Source organism: Vombatus ursinus, unplaced genomic scaffold (assembly GCF_900497805.2).
Source record: "Vombatus ursinus unplaced genomic scaffold, bare-nosed wombat genome assembly UNPS02009062.1, whole genome shotgun sequence".
NCBI classification, from domain to species: Eukaryota; Metazoa; Chordata; class Mammalia; order Diprotodontia; family Vombatidae; genus Vombatus; species Vombatus ursinus.
Genome location: NW_020948840.1, coordinates 19,983,806 through 20,005,323, shown reverse-complemented (window position 1 = coordinate 20,005,323; position 21,518 = coordinate 19,983,806). Strand labels below are relative to the sequence as shown.

General features: G+C 39.3%; 1 protein-coding gene across 1 annotated transcript in view; it reads left to right on the top strand.

The window, feature by feature from the left end:
* The window catches only part of DPYSL5 (dihydropyrimidinase like 5), a 134,981-nt gene that overhangs the window by 108,358 nt on the left and 5,105 nt on the right, over positions 1 to 21,518 (top strand). Inside the window, exons 8-12 of the mRNA XM_027850475.1 lie at positions 2,772 to 2,928; positions 7,516 to 7,657; positions 9,428 to 9,570; positions 10,504 to 10,711; positions 19,582 to 19,750. Of these exons, the coding sequence (XP_027706276.1) occupies positions 2,772 to 2,928; positions 7,516 to 7,657; positions 9,428 to 9,570; positions 10,504 to 10,711; positions 19,582 to 19,750 (819 nt within the window). The remainder of the gene's footprint in view (positions 1 to 2,771; positions 2,929 to 7,515; positions 7,658 to 9,427; positions 9,571 to 10,503; positions 10,712 to 19,581; positions 19,751 to 21,518) is intronic.

Sequence of the window (21,518 nt, the reverse complement as noted above, 5' to 3'; positions counted from 1 at the left end):
TGTGTTTGAGTGCCTACTATATACAAGGCATTGGGGGCAAAGGGTACATTTCTTCGTCTCTTTTCCAAAGTTAAGATTTGTCATTTTTATCCAACATTTTGTTTAGTTTCCTTTTACATTAATTATTAATTAGCTAATTAATCAAAAGTATGGGGAAAAGGCAGGCCTTGAGGCTAAAGTAAATGATGAGCTTCTCATTAAACACTTCCTAGATTATCAAGCTTACCTGCACCCAAGATGAAATGTTTTCCAGTTGAAAGTGGGAGTAGAAGAAGGTAGTCTTTTGCATTACCAAAAGATGGTCAGTTTAGACAATGATGCTGACACCAAGATTATGAACTTAATCACTATTTGATCATCTCTTCCGTTATTCCCAACTTCCATTGCTATCCTCCTCCAAACTTGTCTATTTCTGTCAAGGCTAAGAACATCTTCCAATCCTTAAGAGTCACCCATCCCTAATTCTTTTCATCTTTCCTTTTCCTCACCCCTACATCCAATTGTTTGCCAAATCCTGTTGATTCCACCACCACAGGATCTCTCATCTCCTTCATAGCTAGCAGTGACCTCTCCCTCCTGTGAGCTTGGGTAGCGTTTTCTTAAGCACTTACCACATTCTAGAGAGGTAAGAGGGTTCACTGAAAAGAGTACTGGACTGAGGATACCTGGGTTTAAGTCTTGATTCTGACTTTTATTTGCTTTTTTGACGCCAGTAAGTCACTCAGTTCCACTGTCTGTAAGAGGAAGATCATGGAATTATTCCTCGGATCTCATTGTTGTCAGGAACACTAAAGAAATGAAAGCTGTTACTATCCAAAGTCATTTACCCCCTAGGATCACATGATCATAGATCCAGAGCTGAAAGAGACTTCAGAGGCTCTTCATTTTACAGGTGATGGTCAAAGAGGTTAAGTAATTTAACCAAGACCACACAGGTAATAAGTAAGCAGAAGCAAGATCCAACCTCGTTTTCCGACTTTGAATACAGCCAGCCTTCTTCCTTCCTTTCTTCCTTCCTTTTTTCTCTTTTCTCCTTTCCATTCTTCCTTCCCTCTTCCTTTCCTTCCTTCTTACCATCCTTCCATCATTCCTTTCATCCTTCTATCCTTTCTTCCATCCTTTCTTTGTTCTTTCCTCTTTCCCTCCTTCCTTCTTTTCTTCCTTTTTTCTCCCCTCCTTCCTTTCTTTTGTCCTTTCTTCCTTTTTTGCTTCCTTCTCCCCTTCTTCCTTTTTTCTTTCCTTCCTTTCTCCCCTCCTTCCTTCTTTCCTTTCCTTGTTTTCCTTCCTCTTCTCCCACCTTCCGTCTCTCTCTCCTTGTCTTCAGATTATAGAACTAGAAAGGATTTCAAAAGTCATTTAGTACTACAGCCTCCTCATATTACAAGTGAGGAAACTAGGTTAAGGGGCTTCTATAAAAGACATACACAGGTGGTAGGCATTAGGAACATACAGGATACTGTGTATTCAGTATAGCTTGGTGTGCTCATAAAATTATCATGTTAGTCCTAATAAATTTAAAGGTGTTATTAACTCATATAATAATTAAAATTTTGCTAACTGAATTTCCTTTTAAATGTTTATTGATGAATTGCTTATTAACTAATTTTATTTATTGATTAATTGATAAATATTAATATGATTGATTAATCAATAAAAGCTGGCATTTATACAGCACTTTAAGGTTACAAAATACTTTACAAATATTAGCTCATTTGATCTTCACAAGAACATTAGAGGTGGGTGCTATAATTATCCTCATTTTACAGTTGAGGAAACTGAGGCAAACAGGTTATGTGACTTGCCAGGGTTACATAGCTAGTAAGTATCTGAATCAGGATTTGAATGTAGGTCTTCCTGACTCAAAGAGTCCAGTGCTTGTACCCACACCAAACTATGTCCTGCTGAGCTGGCCTATGTTAGTTTTTGCCAAACCAGGAGAAGAAACTATTAACAGTATAGTAAAACAAATTAAAATGTGCTTTCTGAACTTAGTAGCATACAAATTATAGAAATACAGGAAAAATGGTTTTCAGTATACTCAGGAAAAAGAAACCTAATCGAATGCAACTTTTCTCTCACAGAAGAACTTTGATCAATCTCATTTTTTGAGCCATTGCTATCATCACTTTCCTTTTTTGCTTTAGTCATACTGCTGTAGAAATATGAGCTGTTTCAAAATGGTGAGCTCTCATCTTCACGTACTTCTGAAAACCGGAAGCTTAACTGAACTGAAACAGCTCTAATGTTTTTGCGTGTTCAACTGATTTCTTGATTTGGTTTATTTCCAAATCCCATTCCATTTGTTCCACATGTTGCAGAAGATGGTGGAATCTAAATCAGGCAAGATAGGGAATATCCTCGGCTTACAAATAGGCCTCGTTATATGACAGGATATCCCAGACTATATTCCTGGACCAAACACCTAAAGATAATCTCCATTCTCCATTTGAAAGCACCTTTTCCACATAAAGCCTTCAATGCAGTGTTCATTTTATAAACCAATGAAATGCAAGTGCAGAACTGTCATCATTATTTCTGTCTTTGAATATTAAGTACAGGAAATTTGTAGAAGCATGTATTTGGCAATTCTTTCTGTTTCTTAGTAAAGTTTTTTTTTTACTTTACTTCTGTACTTATAAGCAAAGATACACCTGGATTCTCCAAAATAGTTTGGTAAAAACTGGCTAACAAAAATTTGATTCAATGAAATGTTTGCTTTTAAAAAAATTGGATTTACAGTGCTCAATAATGTTCTCTTATCCTTTTCTCAGGTAAGGTTGTCTATGCAGAGACCACCACTGCACATGCCACATTGACAGGCTTACACTATTACCACCAGGACTGGTCCCATGCAGCTGCTTATGTCACAGTGCCCCCTCTGAGGCTGGACACCAACACTTCCACCTACCTCATGAGTCTGCTAGCCAAGTAAGGAACCTACTGTGCTGTCTTCATGTCATCATCACCAGCATGAATTACAGCGTGTGTGTGTGTGTGTGTGTGTGTGTGTGTATCAGTATGGGAATTTATAGATTATTGAGAAGACTTTATCTAGGGATGAAGAATCTACCACCCATAGGACCACATTGGACACCAGTTTAATTTCACCTCGCCCATAGGATAAAATTGTTCTGGCTGTCATGTATAGAACCCAAAAAATAAGTTCAGACTAACCTATTGAATGTCCATTCAGGGTAAATGTGTCTGAAGGTTTAAGGATAAAAAAGCAATTGTCAAATTGTGACCAAAGGTGAACACAGAGGGCATCAATAAGTCATTCTGAAACCCACAGCCCAAGGGATGTCACAGCACAAAATGTCAGAACCTACTTGAGCACCTCTACTTCAGTATTCTTTCCTAATTTTTTTGTGTGTGTCTGTCCTTTCCTTTTACCTTCATCTCTGTTGTGCTACTCATCCATCTATTTGTCCATCTGTCATGTAACATTGTACATATGTTATAAGGGCTGGCAACCTATGAAGTGTATAACATAGTTGTCCATGAGTGATAATTCTATTGGGAGGCTAGTTGTGAGTTTCAGAGAGAGCAGATGCATACAGGTTGTGGCTTAAAGGCTGGTGGATACGCCTTGGACAAACTGTTCCATGTGTCTTACCGCTCTCCCCTTCTTTCTAAATATCTATCGTCATTTTCACATGAGGCAGCTCATTTCCCCAGGCCGGAAGCCAAGTGAAATAAATATCTTGGCCCTATGGAGCAAGACAGAACAATGCTAAGAGGGTTCAGAGAAGCAGATTTCTGCCGGATACTAGGGGAAAAAAATTCCTCAACAGTCAGAGCTGCCTGAAAGTGGAATGGGATGTCTCAGAAGGTAGTGAACTCTCAATCACTGAAAGTCATGAGACAGAGATGGGGTGGCCACATGTTGGGGGTATGGTAGAGAGAATTCTTTTTCACCTGCAGTTGGGCAAGATGACCTGGATGTGAGATCTCTTCCGACTGAGTTTCTTTGTGTCACTTTCTTTTCTCTGTGTCTCCTTTCCCTTTTCTTTTCCTATCCCCTGTTCCCTAATCTACTCCTAGTGTCTGTCCCTTCACTGACCATAAAATGGAATTGAAGGAAATACACATACACATACATGCGTGTACATCCACATATGTGTTGTGTGTATATACATATACATACACATATATATGAATACAGGGGTGTTGAGGTTAAAGTATATATATGTGTGTGCATATGTGTACATGGACGTGTATATATACACATACACATATATTTAGTAATATCCCCATTTGTCAAATAAAGTTTTATGTTCCTTTTTTATAAAGGGAAAGTTAAGCATTTTAAATTGCTTTCTTTAAGAAAAAAGCTTTTCCCTTTAATGAGTCCCTTATTGTAACTGATAAAACTGCAACCATCCTTAAAAGCTGGGCCCAGTGGCCACCCAGTGGCCTAATGCACACAGTACTGACCTAAGAAGTGAAGCATAAGCAGAGTGATCCCACGGCCAGACTGGGCACTGACCCATAGGTTGGTTGTGGCTCCTATCATCCAGGAAATTTCTGACTCTGAAAGGTAAGGTAGGTAAGATTCTCGGTAAGAAGATCAACCCCTCCAGGGTTCTAGGCATGTGTTTCTGAGGGCTACGATTTGGTGACCCTGTGGCACCTATATACGGTGGCATAAGTCCAAGAGGTGGATTGTCTCGTCTTTCTTTTTCCCTTTTTTTGGTCTGGACCCATAATTTCATTGATATAAAGAACTCCCAGTGAATAAACTCCCTCAACCAATGCAGAATAGCAATAGATTTGCAACTGGTAGTCTTTTACAATTACTTGGAGCACTGAGAGGTTAAATGATTTGCCCAAAGGCACCTAGTCGATGTGTGTCATGGGCAAGACTTGAACCCAGGTAGTCATGACTCTCTTTATTATGCCCATTGCCTCTGAGATTTTCTTTAGGAGTAGATAATTAAGAGAAACAGGAATAGAACACATATTCCTCAACTTTTAAACAAAAACAGAATTGTTCATTGAGAAAATGACATATCCATTGATTGGCATCTTCTCTTTTTGTAAGCAGTTGGAGGAAGGATTAAAAGAAATACAAACTCTTTATTATACATTCAGTACCTTTCTTGCTACTTCACCATTATAAACTCCATTTACCTAGATATTTGCTTTTCACTGAGTATGGTGGTGTATACCCATAATCCCTGCTACAGAGGAGGCTGAAGATGGTGGATCTCTTGAGCTCAGGAGTTCTGAGCTGCAGTAGAGCTAACCTCAATCAGATGTCTGCACTAAGTGTGGCACTAATATGATGAACCCCTGGCAGCAGGAGGCCATGAGGCTGCCTAAGGAAGGAAAAACTGATTCAGGGCGGTAATGGAGCAGGTCAAAGCTTCTTTGCCAGTCAGTAGTGGAATCGGGCCCATTGGTGACTGCTGCATTTTTAGCCTAGGCAAGCTAGGAAGATGTTATCTCAAAACAAAACATTAACAAATAAATTTTGCTTTACTTTTTACCTAGAGGATGTTCATGAGTTTTCCCTTTAAAAGATTTTTAAGGAATACACTGAGAATCAAAACAGAGCTTGAGTGGAAAGAAGCTAAAGATTTCAGAACTGATGAATGCCATTGGTACAGCTTATGGGCCCAGTGCTGGTTCTTTTGAATGCCCTGGAATCTAGGACTCTTTGTGTATCAAGAGATTCAAGATGAGCTTCATCAGTGGAGCTCATCCTAAGCAGAAAGCCCATATACTAATGCCAAAGGTTGGCACCTCTGGCCCATTGCCACTCCTTTCAATAAAGAAGCCAATAGAAAGAGATCACTTATACTGTATCCCAAGTATCATCTCTCTTCTCCTGTACTCTCTTCTGGTACATGCAGTGCCTACTTTTCATTCATGATACCCACATTTGTCCCTCCCTAATTAATATTGAAAGGCAATGTGGCATAGTCAATAGAAAGCTCAGAGTCAGGAAGAACTTAATCCAAGACCCACTTCCAACATATATTGGCTGTGTGATGTTTGCCAATTCATCTCATCCCAGTACCCTTGGCAGATCTCTTAAGACTAAGTTTTAGAGCAGGTGTCTACTTGCTTTGGTAGGAGTTTCCACACTAGGAGTAACCAATGAAATCACAGATCTAATCCAAAAAGGTAAATAAGAACCAAATTTCATCTCTTGCCATCTTTAATGATTCATTCTGAGATTTTCTATCAGTGTTCCTAACAAAGGCAACAATAAAGGTAACAGCTGTGTACATTCAGGCTCCTGCCTTAGAAATTCTCAGAGAGCTGTTTTGAAGCATCTTTTGAAGTCTACCAATGAGCTGCTAATTGCTTTTTATGGTGAAGTATAAAGTCCCTGTTGCACATTATCATGAAAGTGTCAAGTAGGCCCTATGTACTGAAAACTGAGAAAGGCAGACTCCAGTGACATGTTGTGATTCTGCTAGCATTGCTTTGGTCCAATGCTGAATAACTGTACTTTGTAGTTTTGAGTAAACCGAGGAGATAGGGAAGGTAATATGTCAAGTCAACCTTTTCTTCTAAAAACTGCTTATTAGTTTAAAAAGAAGATGAAGAAAAAGAAAAACAACCATCAATCATCAGTAAGTATTTATGGAGCATCAACTACAGTGCTTTGAGTGTAGCTATAACATCACTGGAATATTTTGAATGTCCCACTTGCTGCAGGGAAACTTACTGAAAGTAAAGAAGGCATTAAGGCACAGCTTTTTAAGGAAATCTGGATCATCCAATTTGTCCCCAGTCCACCTGAAAAACCCTTTTCAATCCTAAGATAGCAGGGAAAATTAAACTCAAATTTCAATTAAATTATGATGGCCATTTTTAAGATCAAATTTGTAAAACCTGTAGATGTTGGGTTTTTGGTTTTTTGTGGGAGGCTTCAGTGTAAAGATAAAAAACATAAGTAAAATGTTTGTAATGATTTTTTAAATTATACCTGTGATTTCATTGGTATAGAGAGCTCCCAATGAGGAAATTTCTTCTACTTATGCAGATTGGTACCTGCACTACAATTTATAGTCCTAGACGATTTCCTGAGCTCCATAGAGGTTAGGTGACTTGCTCAGGGTCACGTAACCCTAGGCAGGCCTTGAACCCAGGCTTTTCTGATTCCAAATTAAGCCTCCTGTCCACTATGCTATAGTGCCTCTCTATTTCAAAAAAAATGTATTTTAAAAGAGAAAAAGTATTTACAGAATAGAATTATAATTTTTGTGTGTTGTTTATATAGATGTGTTCATTGAGGTTCCTTGCATAAGCAAAGTAATTTTTGCTATTTTAAATGAAGTTGCAGGTTAGTTGTTATACTCTTACGTTATTATTGGTCAAATATATAATATAATCGTTGTTCAGTCCTTGTTTGGATATATACCTCTCCTGTTGAGATTTCTAACCGTTTCAGATTAATTCCTCGACAGGAAATAAGCTGCTTTTTAGCACTTTGGCCAACCAATAGATAAGTAGCAGCTAATTTAATCTGTTACTTATCATGTCCTTCTATCCCTTCAGTGACACTCTGAACATTGTAGCTTCTGACCATCGGCCCTTCACCACAAAACAGAAGGCAATGGGCAAGGAGGATTTCACTAAGATCCCTCATGGAGTGAGTGGTGTACAAGACCGTATGAGTATCATCTGGGAGAGAGGCGTGGTAAGTTTTTTGGGTCTCCTGATTCTTTTTTTTAATTTCCCTGTTTCCTACCTCACATTGTTTTCATTCTGAACGTGTTGCCTAAGAAGGTTTTTAGAAGTGCTCCATCAGTTTATTGCAATAGCTTCTTATCCAAAAAATCTTCCAAAGGCATTGATTAATACAAAAGAGTACAATAGGTAAAATAGTGCCCCAAAGCATAGTTCTATGCGGGGCTAAGCCTTGCAATAATCCCTGTCTCACTCAGGCCTAATCATTTACCACCGCCAAGGTACAGGAGAGGTTTGGGTTTGGGGAGATTTTTTTTAGCCATTTATTACCGCCATAAGCAGGCTAATTTCTTCAGTTGCTATTTTAGTGAGGACAAAAGCAGGGCAGATAGTTATCACTGGATCATAGATTTAGCACTGAAAGGGACCCACCAAGAACCCTGTTAACCACCTAGGTTCAAGTGAACTATCTAAGGTCACACAGGTAGTCAATGGCAGAATCAGAATGAATCCAGCTCCTCAGACTGAATCCAACATTCTTTCCTACCATTTTGCCCTGCTTCGCATAAGGTTTAAGTAAACCTTTGCCACACAGCAGCAATCTGGATCATGATGTCAGGGGAGGAAGTGTTGATTTACATCTTTCCCCATCCTTCAGTCATTAGGAATCTGGTGGGAGGGGGGCAGTTTAAGGACAAAGGAATGCTTGAGAATTCTTCTCCACTGGAAGAGGCTTCATTGATGAGACTGAGACCTAATTTGAAGGCCTCAGACCTGTCCATCTAGGTGAATATTTTTGTTTCTGATATGCCGCAAAGAACAGCTTAGACTATGGGGCCCAGAATTCAGTGCTATATTATTTAGACTATAACCTGCCCAAAGAGAGTATAGTATAAGTTAACAAAGGCGAAGACATCTGCCAAGGGAAAGGATAATCTTTAATGTAAAAATCAAAAGCCTTTCTCATTTCTCAGAGGACAAGAAAAATTGAAGTTAATTAAACATTTCATTTAAATTTATGATAACTAGCCATATTAGCTTTAGGTAAAATTCATATTAGCATAGAACTATAATTTTTATGTGCTGTATATACGCAGCTATATTCATTGAGAGCCTTTATATAATCCAAGTGTACATTTATGTCCATTTAACAGGATGTGGAACAGAATTTTTGCCATTTTACGTGATTTACATTATAAATGTTAGCTGCATCTTTGTTTTAATGGCACATGATTAGTCAGATCTTTGATATATTTAATTAAGTCTCTATTCTTGGCCAAAAATATAACACATGGAAGAATGGTGAAAATACGTACCTTAGTGACCTGTGAATGTTCAGGAAATAGGCCCCAAGGATGGGAGTTGAAAACAGAAATTACAAAAGAGTAGGACAACTATATTTTCAGCTATACAGATTATACATACAGTCACATACAGACACATTGTTACTAGTTTGCCATCATCAGATTATACATTTCTCTTAGTTACAAAGGATATATATTACAATGCTTTTCTATTCATTGCCATGGATTTATACCTCACAGCCCTTTGGAACACTGGTATGCATTTTTTAAATGGCTGGATGGGGTTAGGCTATATGCAATGCTTATGAAATAAAGCAAAGAAACCAAGTACAGCCTTAGTCTCATAAAGACCATGCTCTCCCTAGCCAAGTTAATAGGCCTCTTAAGGAATAAAGAGAAACAATGGAGATTGCATGGTTTTATGCAGGCATCTCATGACACTATGATTTATTCTTCTAATTGTCATTTTTTTCCAGGTGGGAGGAAAGATGGATGAAAACCGTTTTGTGGCTGTGACTAGTTCAAATGCAGCCAAGCTTCACAACTTGTATCCCCGAAAGGGTCGCATCATCCCTGGAGCTGACGCTGATGTAGTTGTGTGGGACCCAGAGGCTACAAAGTAAAACCAGACCCCAGGCTTTAAGGGACTTGAGATTTTAAGAGAGCTGGTGTTCTAGAATAAGGGCTGGCAAAACAGAAACTTCACCCATTTTTGTGTAACTGGAGCCAAAAATGGTTTTTATATTTTTTTAAAAGTTTGTTGTATTTTAAAATGGAAGCCTTGACTTGGCCCTCAGGCCTAGTTTGCTGATCCGTGTTCTAGAACTCTGGGGTTAGAAGGATGAAGGGACTTGAAGCATTGAGTTAATTCAATTCCATAAAAATTTTAAGACCCCACTATGTTCAGGGCACTATTCCTAGGTGCCAAGGATACAAAGATAGATATGAAACAGTTCCTGCTTTCCAGGAGCTCACCATCTAAAGACATGCACATGAATACTTATGATACAAGAAAGAGAGTAAGATCAGTGTTAAAAAAAAAAAAAGAAGAAGAAGAAGAAGAAGTCCAGGGAAATTATTTTAAACCTTTTCTTAAGCTAAATAAGAGTGTTCAGTCTTTATCCAGGTGGATTATTTGGGGGTGGAGGGCAGGGTTGGATTGGACCTCTTATTTCATTTAGCACAGGGAACTTTCTCTACAGAGGTAGACTAATATCTTCTTTGTTAAGTTCTAGTCTTGGTGAGTTGCCTAGAACACTAAAGAGGTAAATGACTTGGCCAGGGTCACAAAGCCAAAACGTGTCATAGTTGAGACTTAAATCTAAGTCTGCCCTGACTCTGAGGTGGGCTCTCTTATTATTACCTGCTACTTTCTGAGTGGCTGATTAGCTAAAATTAATCACTTGTTAGTGGTTCTTTCACTGTATTCTTAGATTAGGATGGCAATCCATAGTAACTTTTCTAGAATTTAATAGCACCTCTGGGTATAAGCCCTATCCGCAAAGCATCTTGTATTTTACCTGTGACACCAGCATCTCTCTCCTCCCTCCAGGACCATTTCAGCTAGCACTCAAGTGCAAGGAGGAGATATAAATTTATATGAAAATATGCGCTGCCACGGGGTTCCTTTGGTCACTATCAGCCGAGGAAGAGTCGTATATGAGAACGGAGTCTTCATGTGTGCTGAGGGCACAGGCAAGTTCTGCCCACTTCGATCCTTCCCAGATACCGTGTACAAGAAGCTGGTCCAGAGGGAGAAGGTAAGAGTTGGAGAGGGGTGGAGGAGTATGTGCTTGGGCTGCTTACAGAGATGTCGTGGGCGAATTCTCTGTTTCTCATAAATGCTGGTACCCCTAACTTCCTTCCAAATCCTTGCACAGCCTGCCTGAGGCCTTGAATGGCTTAAAGTCTTTTTTCTTTCATTCTTCAGCCCCATCTCACTTGGGCAAAAAAAAAACAACAGAAAGAATAGAAAATGTCAGTGGGGCAAAATGGAATTCAGGAGAAAGAGCTTCTGTGATTCTTCTAGCAGGAAAGTAAATGGGAGTATTCTCAGCACCCATCCTCAGATACCAGAGTGGTGGGAAATTGCTGTTCTAGCTTCCAAGTAGGATTCAATTGATCTAGGTAAATTTCTGCTGTATTCTGGTGATTGCCCAGGAGTTACTATATTCCCTGAAACTCTGTTATGAATATACTTAATGGATTGTGGATATGCAAGCATTAGATAGGGCTCTACTAAAACCCTATGCTTCCACAGCATCTAAAGTTATCACAGGCAATCTGAATCATGGATAGATCAGTCCTACAGGTTCATCATAGCCCTGACACCCAAGCTTTTTCCCTAGGGCTCCTGGCAGGCAATTGAATGGGATTGCTCCAGAGAAGACTATTCACTTCTATATTGCTTAGGAATATAGAGGTAGCTAAATGGTGCAGAGTGCCAGATCTGGAATCAGGAAGACCTAAGTTCAAATCCAGCCTCAGACACTTACTATAACTGTGTGACTCTGGGCAAATCACTTGGCATCCATCTGCTTCAGTTTCTTCATCTGTAAAATGTAGGTAATAGAGATAATAATACTCAGGGTCATTAGAAGGATAAAATGAGAAAATATTTGTAAAGCACTTTGCAAATCTTGAACAGCTATGTAAACGCTAACTCTTATTAGGAAGAGGCTTAACATCATTTTGAGTCTAGCCCTGGGTGTCCTGATATTAATACAAATGGACAACTCTGGGCCCTGGGTGGTTCAGATCTGTCAGCCATTTCAGACTTGTCACAAGGATGAGGGTACCAAGGGACTGAAAGCAATTTAGTGAAAGAAATATATTCCTGACAGCACTTTGCTACCTCCCCTACTTCCTATCAGAGCTTCCCGAAGTAATTTGTAGTAAAGTATGGATTCTACAGTTCAACCTAATGTTACTTTTTTTTTTTGCATAGGCAATGGGGTTAAGTGACCTGCCCAGGGTCACACAGCAAAGTAAGTGTTATGTGTCAGAGGCCAGATTTGAACTCAGGTCCTCTTAACTCCAGGGCCAGTGCTCTATCCACTGCACCACCTAGCTGCCCCATCAACCTAATGTTACTTTAAAATGCTTCTAGCCTGACCTGTTCCTAGTACTTCCTTGCATATTCTGCTGGTGTCCTTGTCAGACATTCAGGATCCCTTACTCCTGTCTCTAACTTCTGTCCCAAGAGTCCTCAAGCCCCAACCCCCATAACCCGCATCCATCAAAAAGTTAAGAGGTCTCCTCTCCCCACCCACGTATTGAGAAGCCCCTTGTTTCAGGAGCATGGAATCCTTTAGAAAATCCATCCTCTTTTCTTACCCCCAACTTCTTCATCTGCTTCTACATTATACTCAGAGTCATGGAATATGAGAGTCGGAAGGGACTTTAGTGGTCATCTAATCCAACCCAGGACTGAAAGGAATCGTACCTATAAACAGGATAAGTAGTCATCTATCTAGTCTATGTTTGAACTTTTAATCAGGACTTATGTCTTAATTATTGTTTTTCCCTGATATTCTCCCACTAGTACAATGCTTTGAGCATAATAGGTACTCAGGGTTGGGGGTTTTTTTGGTCCACTGGCTTCCTGCGTGTATATGATGCCAGAGACAATTTCCAGGTAAGAGGAAAATTGACTCATCTCAAGAGTCTGACACTGGCCTCGGGCCTACAGTTCTTACGTACAGGTGCCCATTTAAGTAGGAATACCCAGGAAGAGGTTATTTTCTAGGTTTTTATTCAAAACAAACTCAGGGAAGATGTTTTCTCAGGCACTCCTTCTGAGCATCTACACCACTGTAACTGCTAGTTGCCCCAGGACAAAATTGTTCCTCCATCTCCAGTTCTAGAGTCAGCTCTAGATTGCAGATTCTGTCTCTCAGGGACTTGAGTTGGGAGGCCAGTTCTCACCCCCAACCCTCGTAGGCATCTGGTATTAACCCCTACTTCTACCCCCTCCATGTTCATAAGAACCTCTCCACCAAGAAGCAGAAGGTTGAAAGTTTGTTTATTAATTAAAAGATATAATTATCACCACTCTGATACTCAGATTTCGAGGGATGAGGCATTTTCAGATAGGCCTTTTGTTAGAGCTCGGAGAACAAGAAGGGAATTTAGGATTGTCTATTGTATAGCAGAATTCCCCTTTCTATTAGCCAGAAACCTCCCTTGATCTACAAATTTATTGTATTCTCTTTGGGTTTCCACCACTGCATGATGTTTAGATCCCTCATACTGTTAATGAGGTGAGGAACATTATTTAATCTCAGTGGATGAATTTCCTACCTCATTTATACAGATCTTCAGTAAGGCAAAAAGGAAAAGTGAAACTAATTCTTTGAACCGAAAGATTAAAGCTATAATCCTATACCCTGAAGGTTCAGAATGTTCCCAAACACTGTTTAGGAGCCAACAGAGATGAAGAGAAGCAATCCAATATCACATCATCTATACAAAAGAAGATTTTGGTTGCTAGGCAATGCATATGTTTGAAAATTGAAGATATTAAATACAAAAGCAAACCAGGTAGTTATAGTCCCCCCCCCCGCTATGATACTATTCTGAGACAAGGAAAAAATACAAGAGGCATGAACACAGCCTCTAAGAAATATTTCACATTGAGCTAGAAGAATAATGCAAGATATTAACATTTGTGATGAAATAATCTCATCAACATTTGACAACAATTCTATGAATTCCTATAATAGGTCTTTCCTCCCCTCTATATTAGCCAGGTAGTATGATAAAAAAAAAAAGTGGGAAAAAATTTCCAAAATGTTCAATTTCACATCTAAGGATGCTATAGAATTTCTAGTTAGTGAAAGCTCAGTTCCCTGTATTACCTCAATAGATGATGATTCTATGGATAGAAATTCAATATAAAGGAATCTTTTGCAAAAACAAAACTCATGATCAAAAGACTATGAAGGCCATAGGAAACATATATATAGGAGACTATATATAAGATATATTATATATATATATACACATACATATACATATATACATATGTATATATGTATGTATGTGTGTGTGTGCATAGATAGATAGATAGATTTTGGACAGGCACTGCACAGTGGCTGGACAATGTATTGAGCCAAAAATTAATTTGCTTTTGGGAAATTGTGCGGTGCTTTTCATGACTCCAAGCTTCTCCCTGAAAGAAGACCCATCTTTTTAACATCAATATTCTTCTCATGATTTGGTATAACTGCATATCTCAATATATCACAGTCTCCAGAAAATTAAAGTCAGAAGTCACCCAAAGGGCAATGAAGAGGTACATGGGGAATGTAAATAGGTTGCAACATATTACCAATGAAGACCTGCATAGGAGAAGCAATATACAGGAAGTTAGCAGAGAGATGGATATCTTAAAAGAGAGAGAGCTGGTCATATAATAATCATAATGAAAGATAGCCAGGGGATAGCCGACATGCTCCATTTTTATCCATATGATGTCATCATGCTTAGAGGAAGGCCCCCAGAATGCTGAGTGGACACCTCTGGAGCATTTTAGGGGAAGATGCAAACAAGAATCAAACAGAATGAGAAGACATAGATGGGTTGCAATCTTTACTTTGGAAAGACAACCCACATCACTGAGATCAAAAATCCCTCAAAGTGTTTGTCAGCTATCAAAATTTTTGTTCATCAAAGCCTTTGAAATGGTAAATAATCAATGGAAGAAATTTTCTCAAGAGATACTGGCCTTGCATAAAACTAGATTTGCCTCTGAGCCTTAGCGTTGACAAAAATAAATGAATTAAAATTTAAACTAAATTTGCATTTATAAAAAATAACATTGCAAAGTACTCCTAGTTTAACCTATATGATGTGTCCTATATGACTACTTACCTTGTTTATCCGTAGTCCTATGCTCCCCCAAAGTCTGGTATCCTCAGATATCTGGAATGAAGAAATCGTTGAAGAGCTAGCACCATTAAGAAGAACTAAAAAATCCCTGTAAAAATACAGCCTGACCTTAATGGTCTTCAGAAGCAATATTCAATTCAATTCAGCAAACATCAATTCAACAACTACTATGTGCAAAGCACTATTCTAGGGACTAGGGCTACAAAGATCAAAAACATTCCAGTCTCTATCCTCAAGGAATAATTCATTCATTGATTAAATATTACGTTCAGTGCTTTCTTGAGCAGAGTTCTGTGCTAGGCTGTGTACAAGATATAAGATTTAGACAAGACATGGGTGTGCTTGTAAATGTAAAAGAACTGGTGCTTAAAAAAAAAGGCATGGATTATACACTTTTAAATTTAAACTGCATTATTAACATTTTCTACTCTACTTCCTTAAGACTAGATAATCAACAAAACAATAAATCAAGCCTTGATTTGTCAGTTTTCCATTTCTGAGGTGTAAGTACTCAATCTGAAAATTTAAAAATTGACTGTCGTGGGCTGGTATGAGCTGGCTCCAGCACACCTATGGCACAGTTCTTGCCCTCATGAAGCTTATAGTCTAATAATGGGGATAAGGCACTTATAAAATAAGTATGATATAAGGGAAATGGTGATAAGGGCAAAGGAGAAGTTAAGGCAAAGCACTACAAGAAATTTGGAGAATCATTTTTAGCTGAGGAAGCTTTAGTGAAGTCATGGCTCCTGAACTGGGACTTGAAGGAAAATCAATGCTTGGGAGATGTGAAGAGAATGTATTTCAGGCATGAGGCATAGCCTATGTGAGAGCATAAAAGCAGAAGAGGATAGAATGAGAATGTGTAACAGCTGGTAATCCAACTAGTTTGGAACATGGGAATGTGTAAAGGAGAGAAGAACGAAATAAGTTCGGGAGAAAATCCACAAGATGTGGAAATGTTGCTGGAAATGAAGACAATGTAGCAATCAAAATGAGATGCAACACTTCCCACCTCCCAGAACAAGAAGTAAGAAATGGAGAAAAAGGATAAACTCATGAATGTCATATCCTTGTGAATGCTAGAAAGGGGTGAGATAGTTGAGTTGAAGCTGATAGGTTCGAGGTGGCTACTGATGCTGAAACAATAGAAAGCATTTTGAATGCTGTTAAAAAGACAAAGGTCACTAATACTTAAAGGGTCTGCGTTTCATCAGTTTGGGTATGCACTTTGCTGACTTAGATAGCACCTCCGCTGTGTCTAAGTGTGTGGTTCTGTAAGTTTCTATGACCAAAAGTATTAGTACTTGGTGGGCAACATCCAGCCGTGAGTTTCTCTGAACTGAGCACTGGTCTTCAGATAATATATTGCCCATTACCTTGAAATTTTCCAAGCTTGGTAAAGGTAGCATTGCTTTCCAGAGCCCAGATCACCTCCATACCATGATCAAGCATCAGATAAAGGCTTCAGTGAAGGAAGGATCCTGATAAAGACTCAACATTATTATTGTTTTAAATTGAGATCAAGAAACAATTTGGGAAAAGGATGAATACTGTTAAGAACAAGTTTTGTTTTTTAAAAAGGTACTATGTTATACTGCCCAGAATGATCATTAGGTTCTACATACTAAACATCTCTTCCCTGAGAACAAGGCAGATGACAAGAAAGCAAGCTGATAGATGGAGTTGCTTAAAGAAAACAAGTAAAGGTGAATTTACATTAGTATGGATTTAGTCAAATATATACCCCATTATCTCTGCATGACTGAACAATACAGTAATGATAATGATAACTTTGAGGTCTTGAAAAAAGGTTAAATTATATATTCAATACACTCTTGTTTGCTGGAGCTGGGAAATTTGAAATACATTTTAGAAAAATTCCCATTAAAAAGATTGATGTGAAGTTTTCTACCTAAAGACTTAACCAATTATCCCCCAAAAGCAACATATATCATAACTGATCTGTATCACTGAGAGACTATTAAAGGGCATAATACTCATCATGTGAGTGATTATATATAGAGAGAGAGAGAGAAGGGGAGAGAAGGGTCAGTTCTTAATGTGTGTACATGCATAAGACTTAAATTACACGGTTTTTCTTACTGGAAGCAAAGTAATGGGGGAAGTCATTGTCTGAGTTTTCTATTGGCTGAATGCCAATTTTCGAAATCACAACTAGCCAGCTGTTCCAAGGAATTCCAAGGAATCTTTGGGCAGGCATGTACTATACTAGGTTATTCTTTGAAAGTGTTGATATAATGATCAAAACTTGCATTTTTTTATTACAAAGAACTTTCACATACATTAAGGAAGATCTCAGGGGGCAGAAAGTTCTTTCTTCCAAAGGAAACTTGCTTTTCTTCTCCTTCTCTCTCCTGACATCCCTTATCTCAATCTTTGGCTTTAGAGTCAGCATTCTAGAAGTCAATGGAGATCTACATAAGAGGGTGTGATAGCTTGTCATGTTCCATATCTGCTTCCAGCATCTTTCAGAGCCTTGTTCCTATAGAACACTATTCAAGGAGACAAGTTAGTTTATTACTGATATTTATAGCTACATTGGTCTCATCCAGCATCAGTATATCTAGTATGATGCTATGGAAAAGTCCTAGATTGAGAGCCAGAAGCCCCAAGTACAAATCCCAGCTTAGTACATGGGGACTTTTCACCCTGAAACATCCTTCTTTCCCTCCAGCTCCCTTTCTCCCATTTGTGAATTCCTCCTTTTGCCTCAATTTAAGGGAGGGGCCTAGGCCAGCCATGCTTCATTCCTCTGTTTCTGACTTTGCAGATTTTACCAGCATGTTTTCCCTACTCCTCAACAATAAATACTTTCCCTATTCTCTTACCCCCAGCTTTCTAGTACCCTTTTGTGTGTTTTCTTCCCCTGTTAGGATGTAAGCCTCCTGAGGGCAGGGACTGTCTTTCTTTTTGCTTGTATTTGTATCCTCAGTGCTTAGCAAAGTACCTGGCACATAGTAAGCCCTTAATGCTTGTTGCCTGCCTCCCTGGCTGACTCTGTGTGACCTGCTTGTGTGACCTCAGACATCCTTTTTCTGGGCCTCAGTTTCCTCATCTGTAAAATAAGTAGGTTGGACTAGGTGTCTTCTAATGTCCATTCCAATTCTAAATATGTATGTGTTTGTGTGTATGAGAGAGGGAGAGAGAGAATTAAAGTAATTATACATGTGACCTAATCTCAGTGTTTCCTGGTTACCAAAGAACCATATCCCAAAATTGAGGTCAAGGCAAGAAAAAAAAAAGAGCCTTTCTCTGCATCCCTAAATTATGTAGAACATGAATGCAGCACCTCCCCTGCCTTATCCTTAGAATGCAGAGTAGCATGGACCTATACAGGCTATATGCCTACTTTCACTCTCACACTAGGAAACCTATTTCATTGAGAGCACAGGAAAGGATGATAGAATTTTGGCTGCTATAGGATTAGAGAGGGTCAACTTTACTTGTCTATGATATTGGATACTTCCAAGACTTACAGGGAAATTTGATACATCAATATTTTTAAAAACTAAAGTTTATCATATTTCTTTAATGAAGCCATTCATTTTTCTCTCCTCTACTTATTAATAATTTTGTAAGTGTGGTCTTCTCTGAGATGTCTCACATAATGCTTCTCCTTTTTCCTCTGATTAAATCAGTCATCCTGTTGAGAGTGGTTTTACAATTTGCAAAGAAGGGAACCAACCAAATCATCCTACCCAGTCAGTAAGATACAACCCTGGCTTATAATCTAAATTTTAAATGCTGAGTGAATAATTTCCTCTTACTATTTGTGCTCTGTAGTGGGAATGGGTACCCACCCATAAGTTGTATTTCCCCACCTGCAGCATGACAAATTTTCTGAAAGAATTGTTTATCTCTCTGGGACAATTCTCTAAATCAGTGTTGTAACTCAGTTCAATTCAGTAAGCACTTATAAAGTGCTTTCTATTTTGGGGCCTGGGGTCAGGTGCCAGAAACAAAGCAGCCTGTGCCCTGGAGGAGCCTATATTCTGCCAGGGCAAGCTAGGGGGCACAATGCGGGGCGGGGAGAAAGGTTGAAGAAATACAATATATAGACAGACAAGTAAATACAATGTAATGGGGTGGGGGTCACTAACAACTGATGGATTTCAGATCAGAAAAGGCCTCTTGTAAGGGACAGCCTCTGTGCTAAGCCTTGAAGGAAGCAAGAGGGTTCAAGAGGAGAAAGAAAGAAGAGAGAGTGGTTCAGACATGAGGGATGCCTCACTTGTCAAAGGGACAGTGGTGGGAGGTGAAATAGTTATGTAAGCACTGTTTCCATAATGAAATTACAGTGACAATAAGTGTCATGGCCTTTTAAATGTTATGTTATGCAACAGGAATTTGTATGAACTACCATCCGTTTTATTTGGTTTTAATTCTATATTAGCAGTGCTTCTTAATTTCTAATATCTCCAGAAGCTATGTACTCCAGTGACAGAGGGTGCTCCTCACTCTACCCTTGGGGTTCTCTAGTGCTGGAGATGAGCCTGGGGCTTTCTCTACACACTCACACACAATTCAGGGACACAAAAAAGAATTCTTCCTTAGAAATCATAACGTATAAATCCTTTGCTGCATAGAATGATAATAAAAATGAGGTGTGTGGCTATATACAGTATTCTGTTGGCCACCAAGAACATCTCTGGATGAAGCCCCACTTAGCTCTGATGGTGTTGTCTTTTTTTTTCTCCCTCCCCCCTTTTATTAGAGCTTAAAGGTTAAGGGAGTGGACCGCACTCCCTATCTGGGGGATGTAGCTGTGGTTGTGCATGCTGGGAAAAAAGAGATGGGAACTCCACTTGCAGACACTCCCACCCGGCCAGTCACTCGACATGGGGGCATGAGGGACCTTCACGAGTCCAGCTTCAGCCTATCTGGTAAGAGCAGGGGCAGCACAGTGTGGGTATTAGCACTTGGGTCCCGGGGAGGGGCAGGGTGGGAGGGAGGGCAGAGGGAAGAGAAGAAACTGATGCAGCTACATCAGGTAGTAGGAAACTTTACCTGAGGTACCTGTTCATCCTTTCCCCCAAACTCTAGTAGCAAGTGCTAGAATAGTATAGCTAAGTGTTTTTTGGAGCAGGCAAGGACATGATCTAATTTGTGACTAGAGAACTCCTGGAGCTGATTCCCTTTGTCAGGGATTGCAAGAGATCAAGTGACTTGCCCAGCATCATATAGCCAAAGTGAATCCAGCACAGTACTTGAACCCAAGGTCTTATTGCCTGTGAAGCCAGCTCTCTAACCATTACACCACATTGCCTCTCATAATTCTTATGTAGCTAGATATTACATTAGACAAATGCTGAGATGAGAGAAAGACAGAGAGAAATTGTCTGGATATATCCAAGACCTCCTCACCTCAGACTTTGCCAGGTTTGGACCAACATCAAGCATATCCCAGCCCAGCAAGTCTCTTTCCTTTCCATCTTTTTGAGGGTCCTGTATATACCAAGGTCTACTCCAGCACTTATTCAGTGCCTTGGTGGATGTCATTATCCCTGTGGATCTGGGAACCCAGCTCTAATTCCGCCAGTCAACTTTCTGGATCTTGCCTATTTTCTAGAATCTTTTATTTCTGATTCTTCCCCCTTTCCCCAACATACACACATCTGTGTGTGTGTGTGTCTCTCTCTGTCTCTGTCTCTTCCCCCCCATCTTTCTGCAGTTTCTGTCCTTTTTTAATCTTTTAAACTTACATTTCCTTAACCTCCATTGAAAAGATGCATCATTTTTTCCTTTTTCTTTCCTTATGAACTCTTGTTTCTTTTTTTTAATCTTTCTGATACTCTCACCTAGCTCCAACCCCAAGCAACCTAAAAATCCTGGGGATCCTTGGAGTATCTGGGTCCAATTCCTACTCCAGGAGATGGGGTCCCATTGCAATTTGGTCCCTGAGCATGAGGCTGTGGGCTTCTTCTTGGCAAGTATGGTATCTTCATATGTTATAACATGTAATAGCTACATATGAATAAGCAGCTACCTCTTGATGGCAAGTGAAGAGATTCTGGAGTTTATAAAATATGCTAAGACCTCCAAATTACTCTGCCCTGGGAGGAACTGTATCCACCATCATCTCTCCCCTAGAAAGGACAGTGAACTCTACTCTCCCAGTGTTCCACAATTCAACTTTCTTTTGTAATCATTGTGTGTTTTGTTCTCAGGAGTAGGAGTCTTTAACCTCTCTTTTCTAAGAATTTCCTGATTCAGTGCCTGCATAGTATCATAGTATTACCATGTTCATTTCTAGAATCTCACCAGCTGTAGTAGCATGGTAATTGAATTGAGGAAGAATCTGATACACCGACCCAGGGGTCGAACAGGCCTTTTACTTTTTCCTTTTTTAAAAAAAATATTTCTGTTGATGCTTATTTTCATAATTTAATATAATTAAAGCTAAAAGGGACCTCAGAGGTCATGTAGTACAACCCCTAACTTAACAGATGAGGAACCTGACCCTGTATTTACAGCCTAGTCATTTCCTTTTTAAGAAAATTTTATTTTATTTTTCATTTAACCAGAATTTATTTTTTCTCCCTTCCAACCATCTCTGGTCCAAGGGTATGCATAGCTTAATGACTTGTTATTTAGTGACTAATCATAGTTATTTCCCAACCACCTACCACTATATTGAGCCCTCCTTTGTGA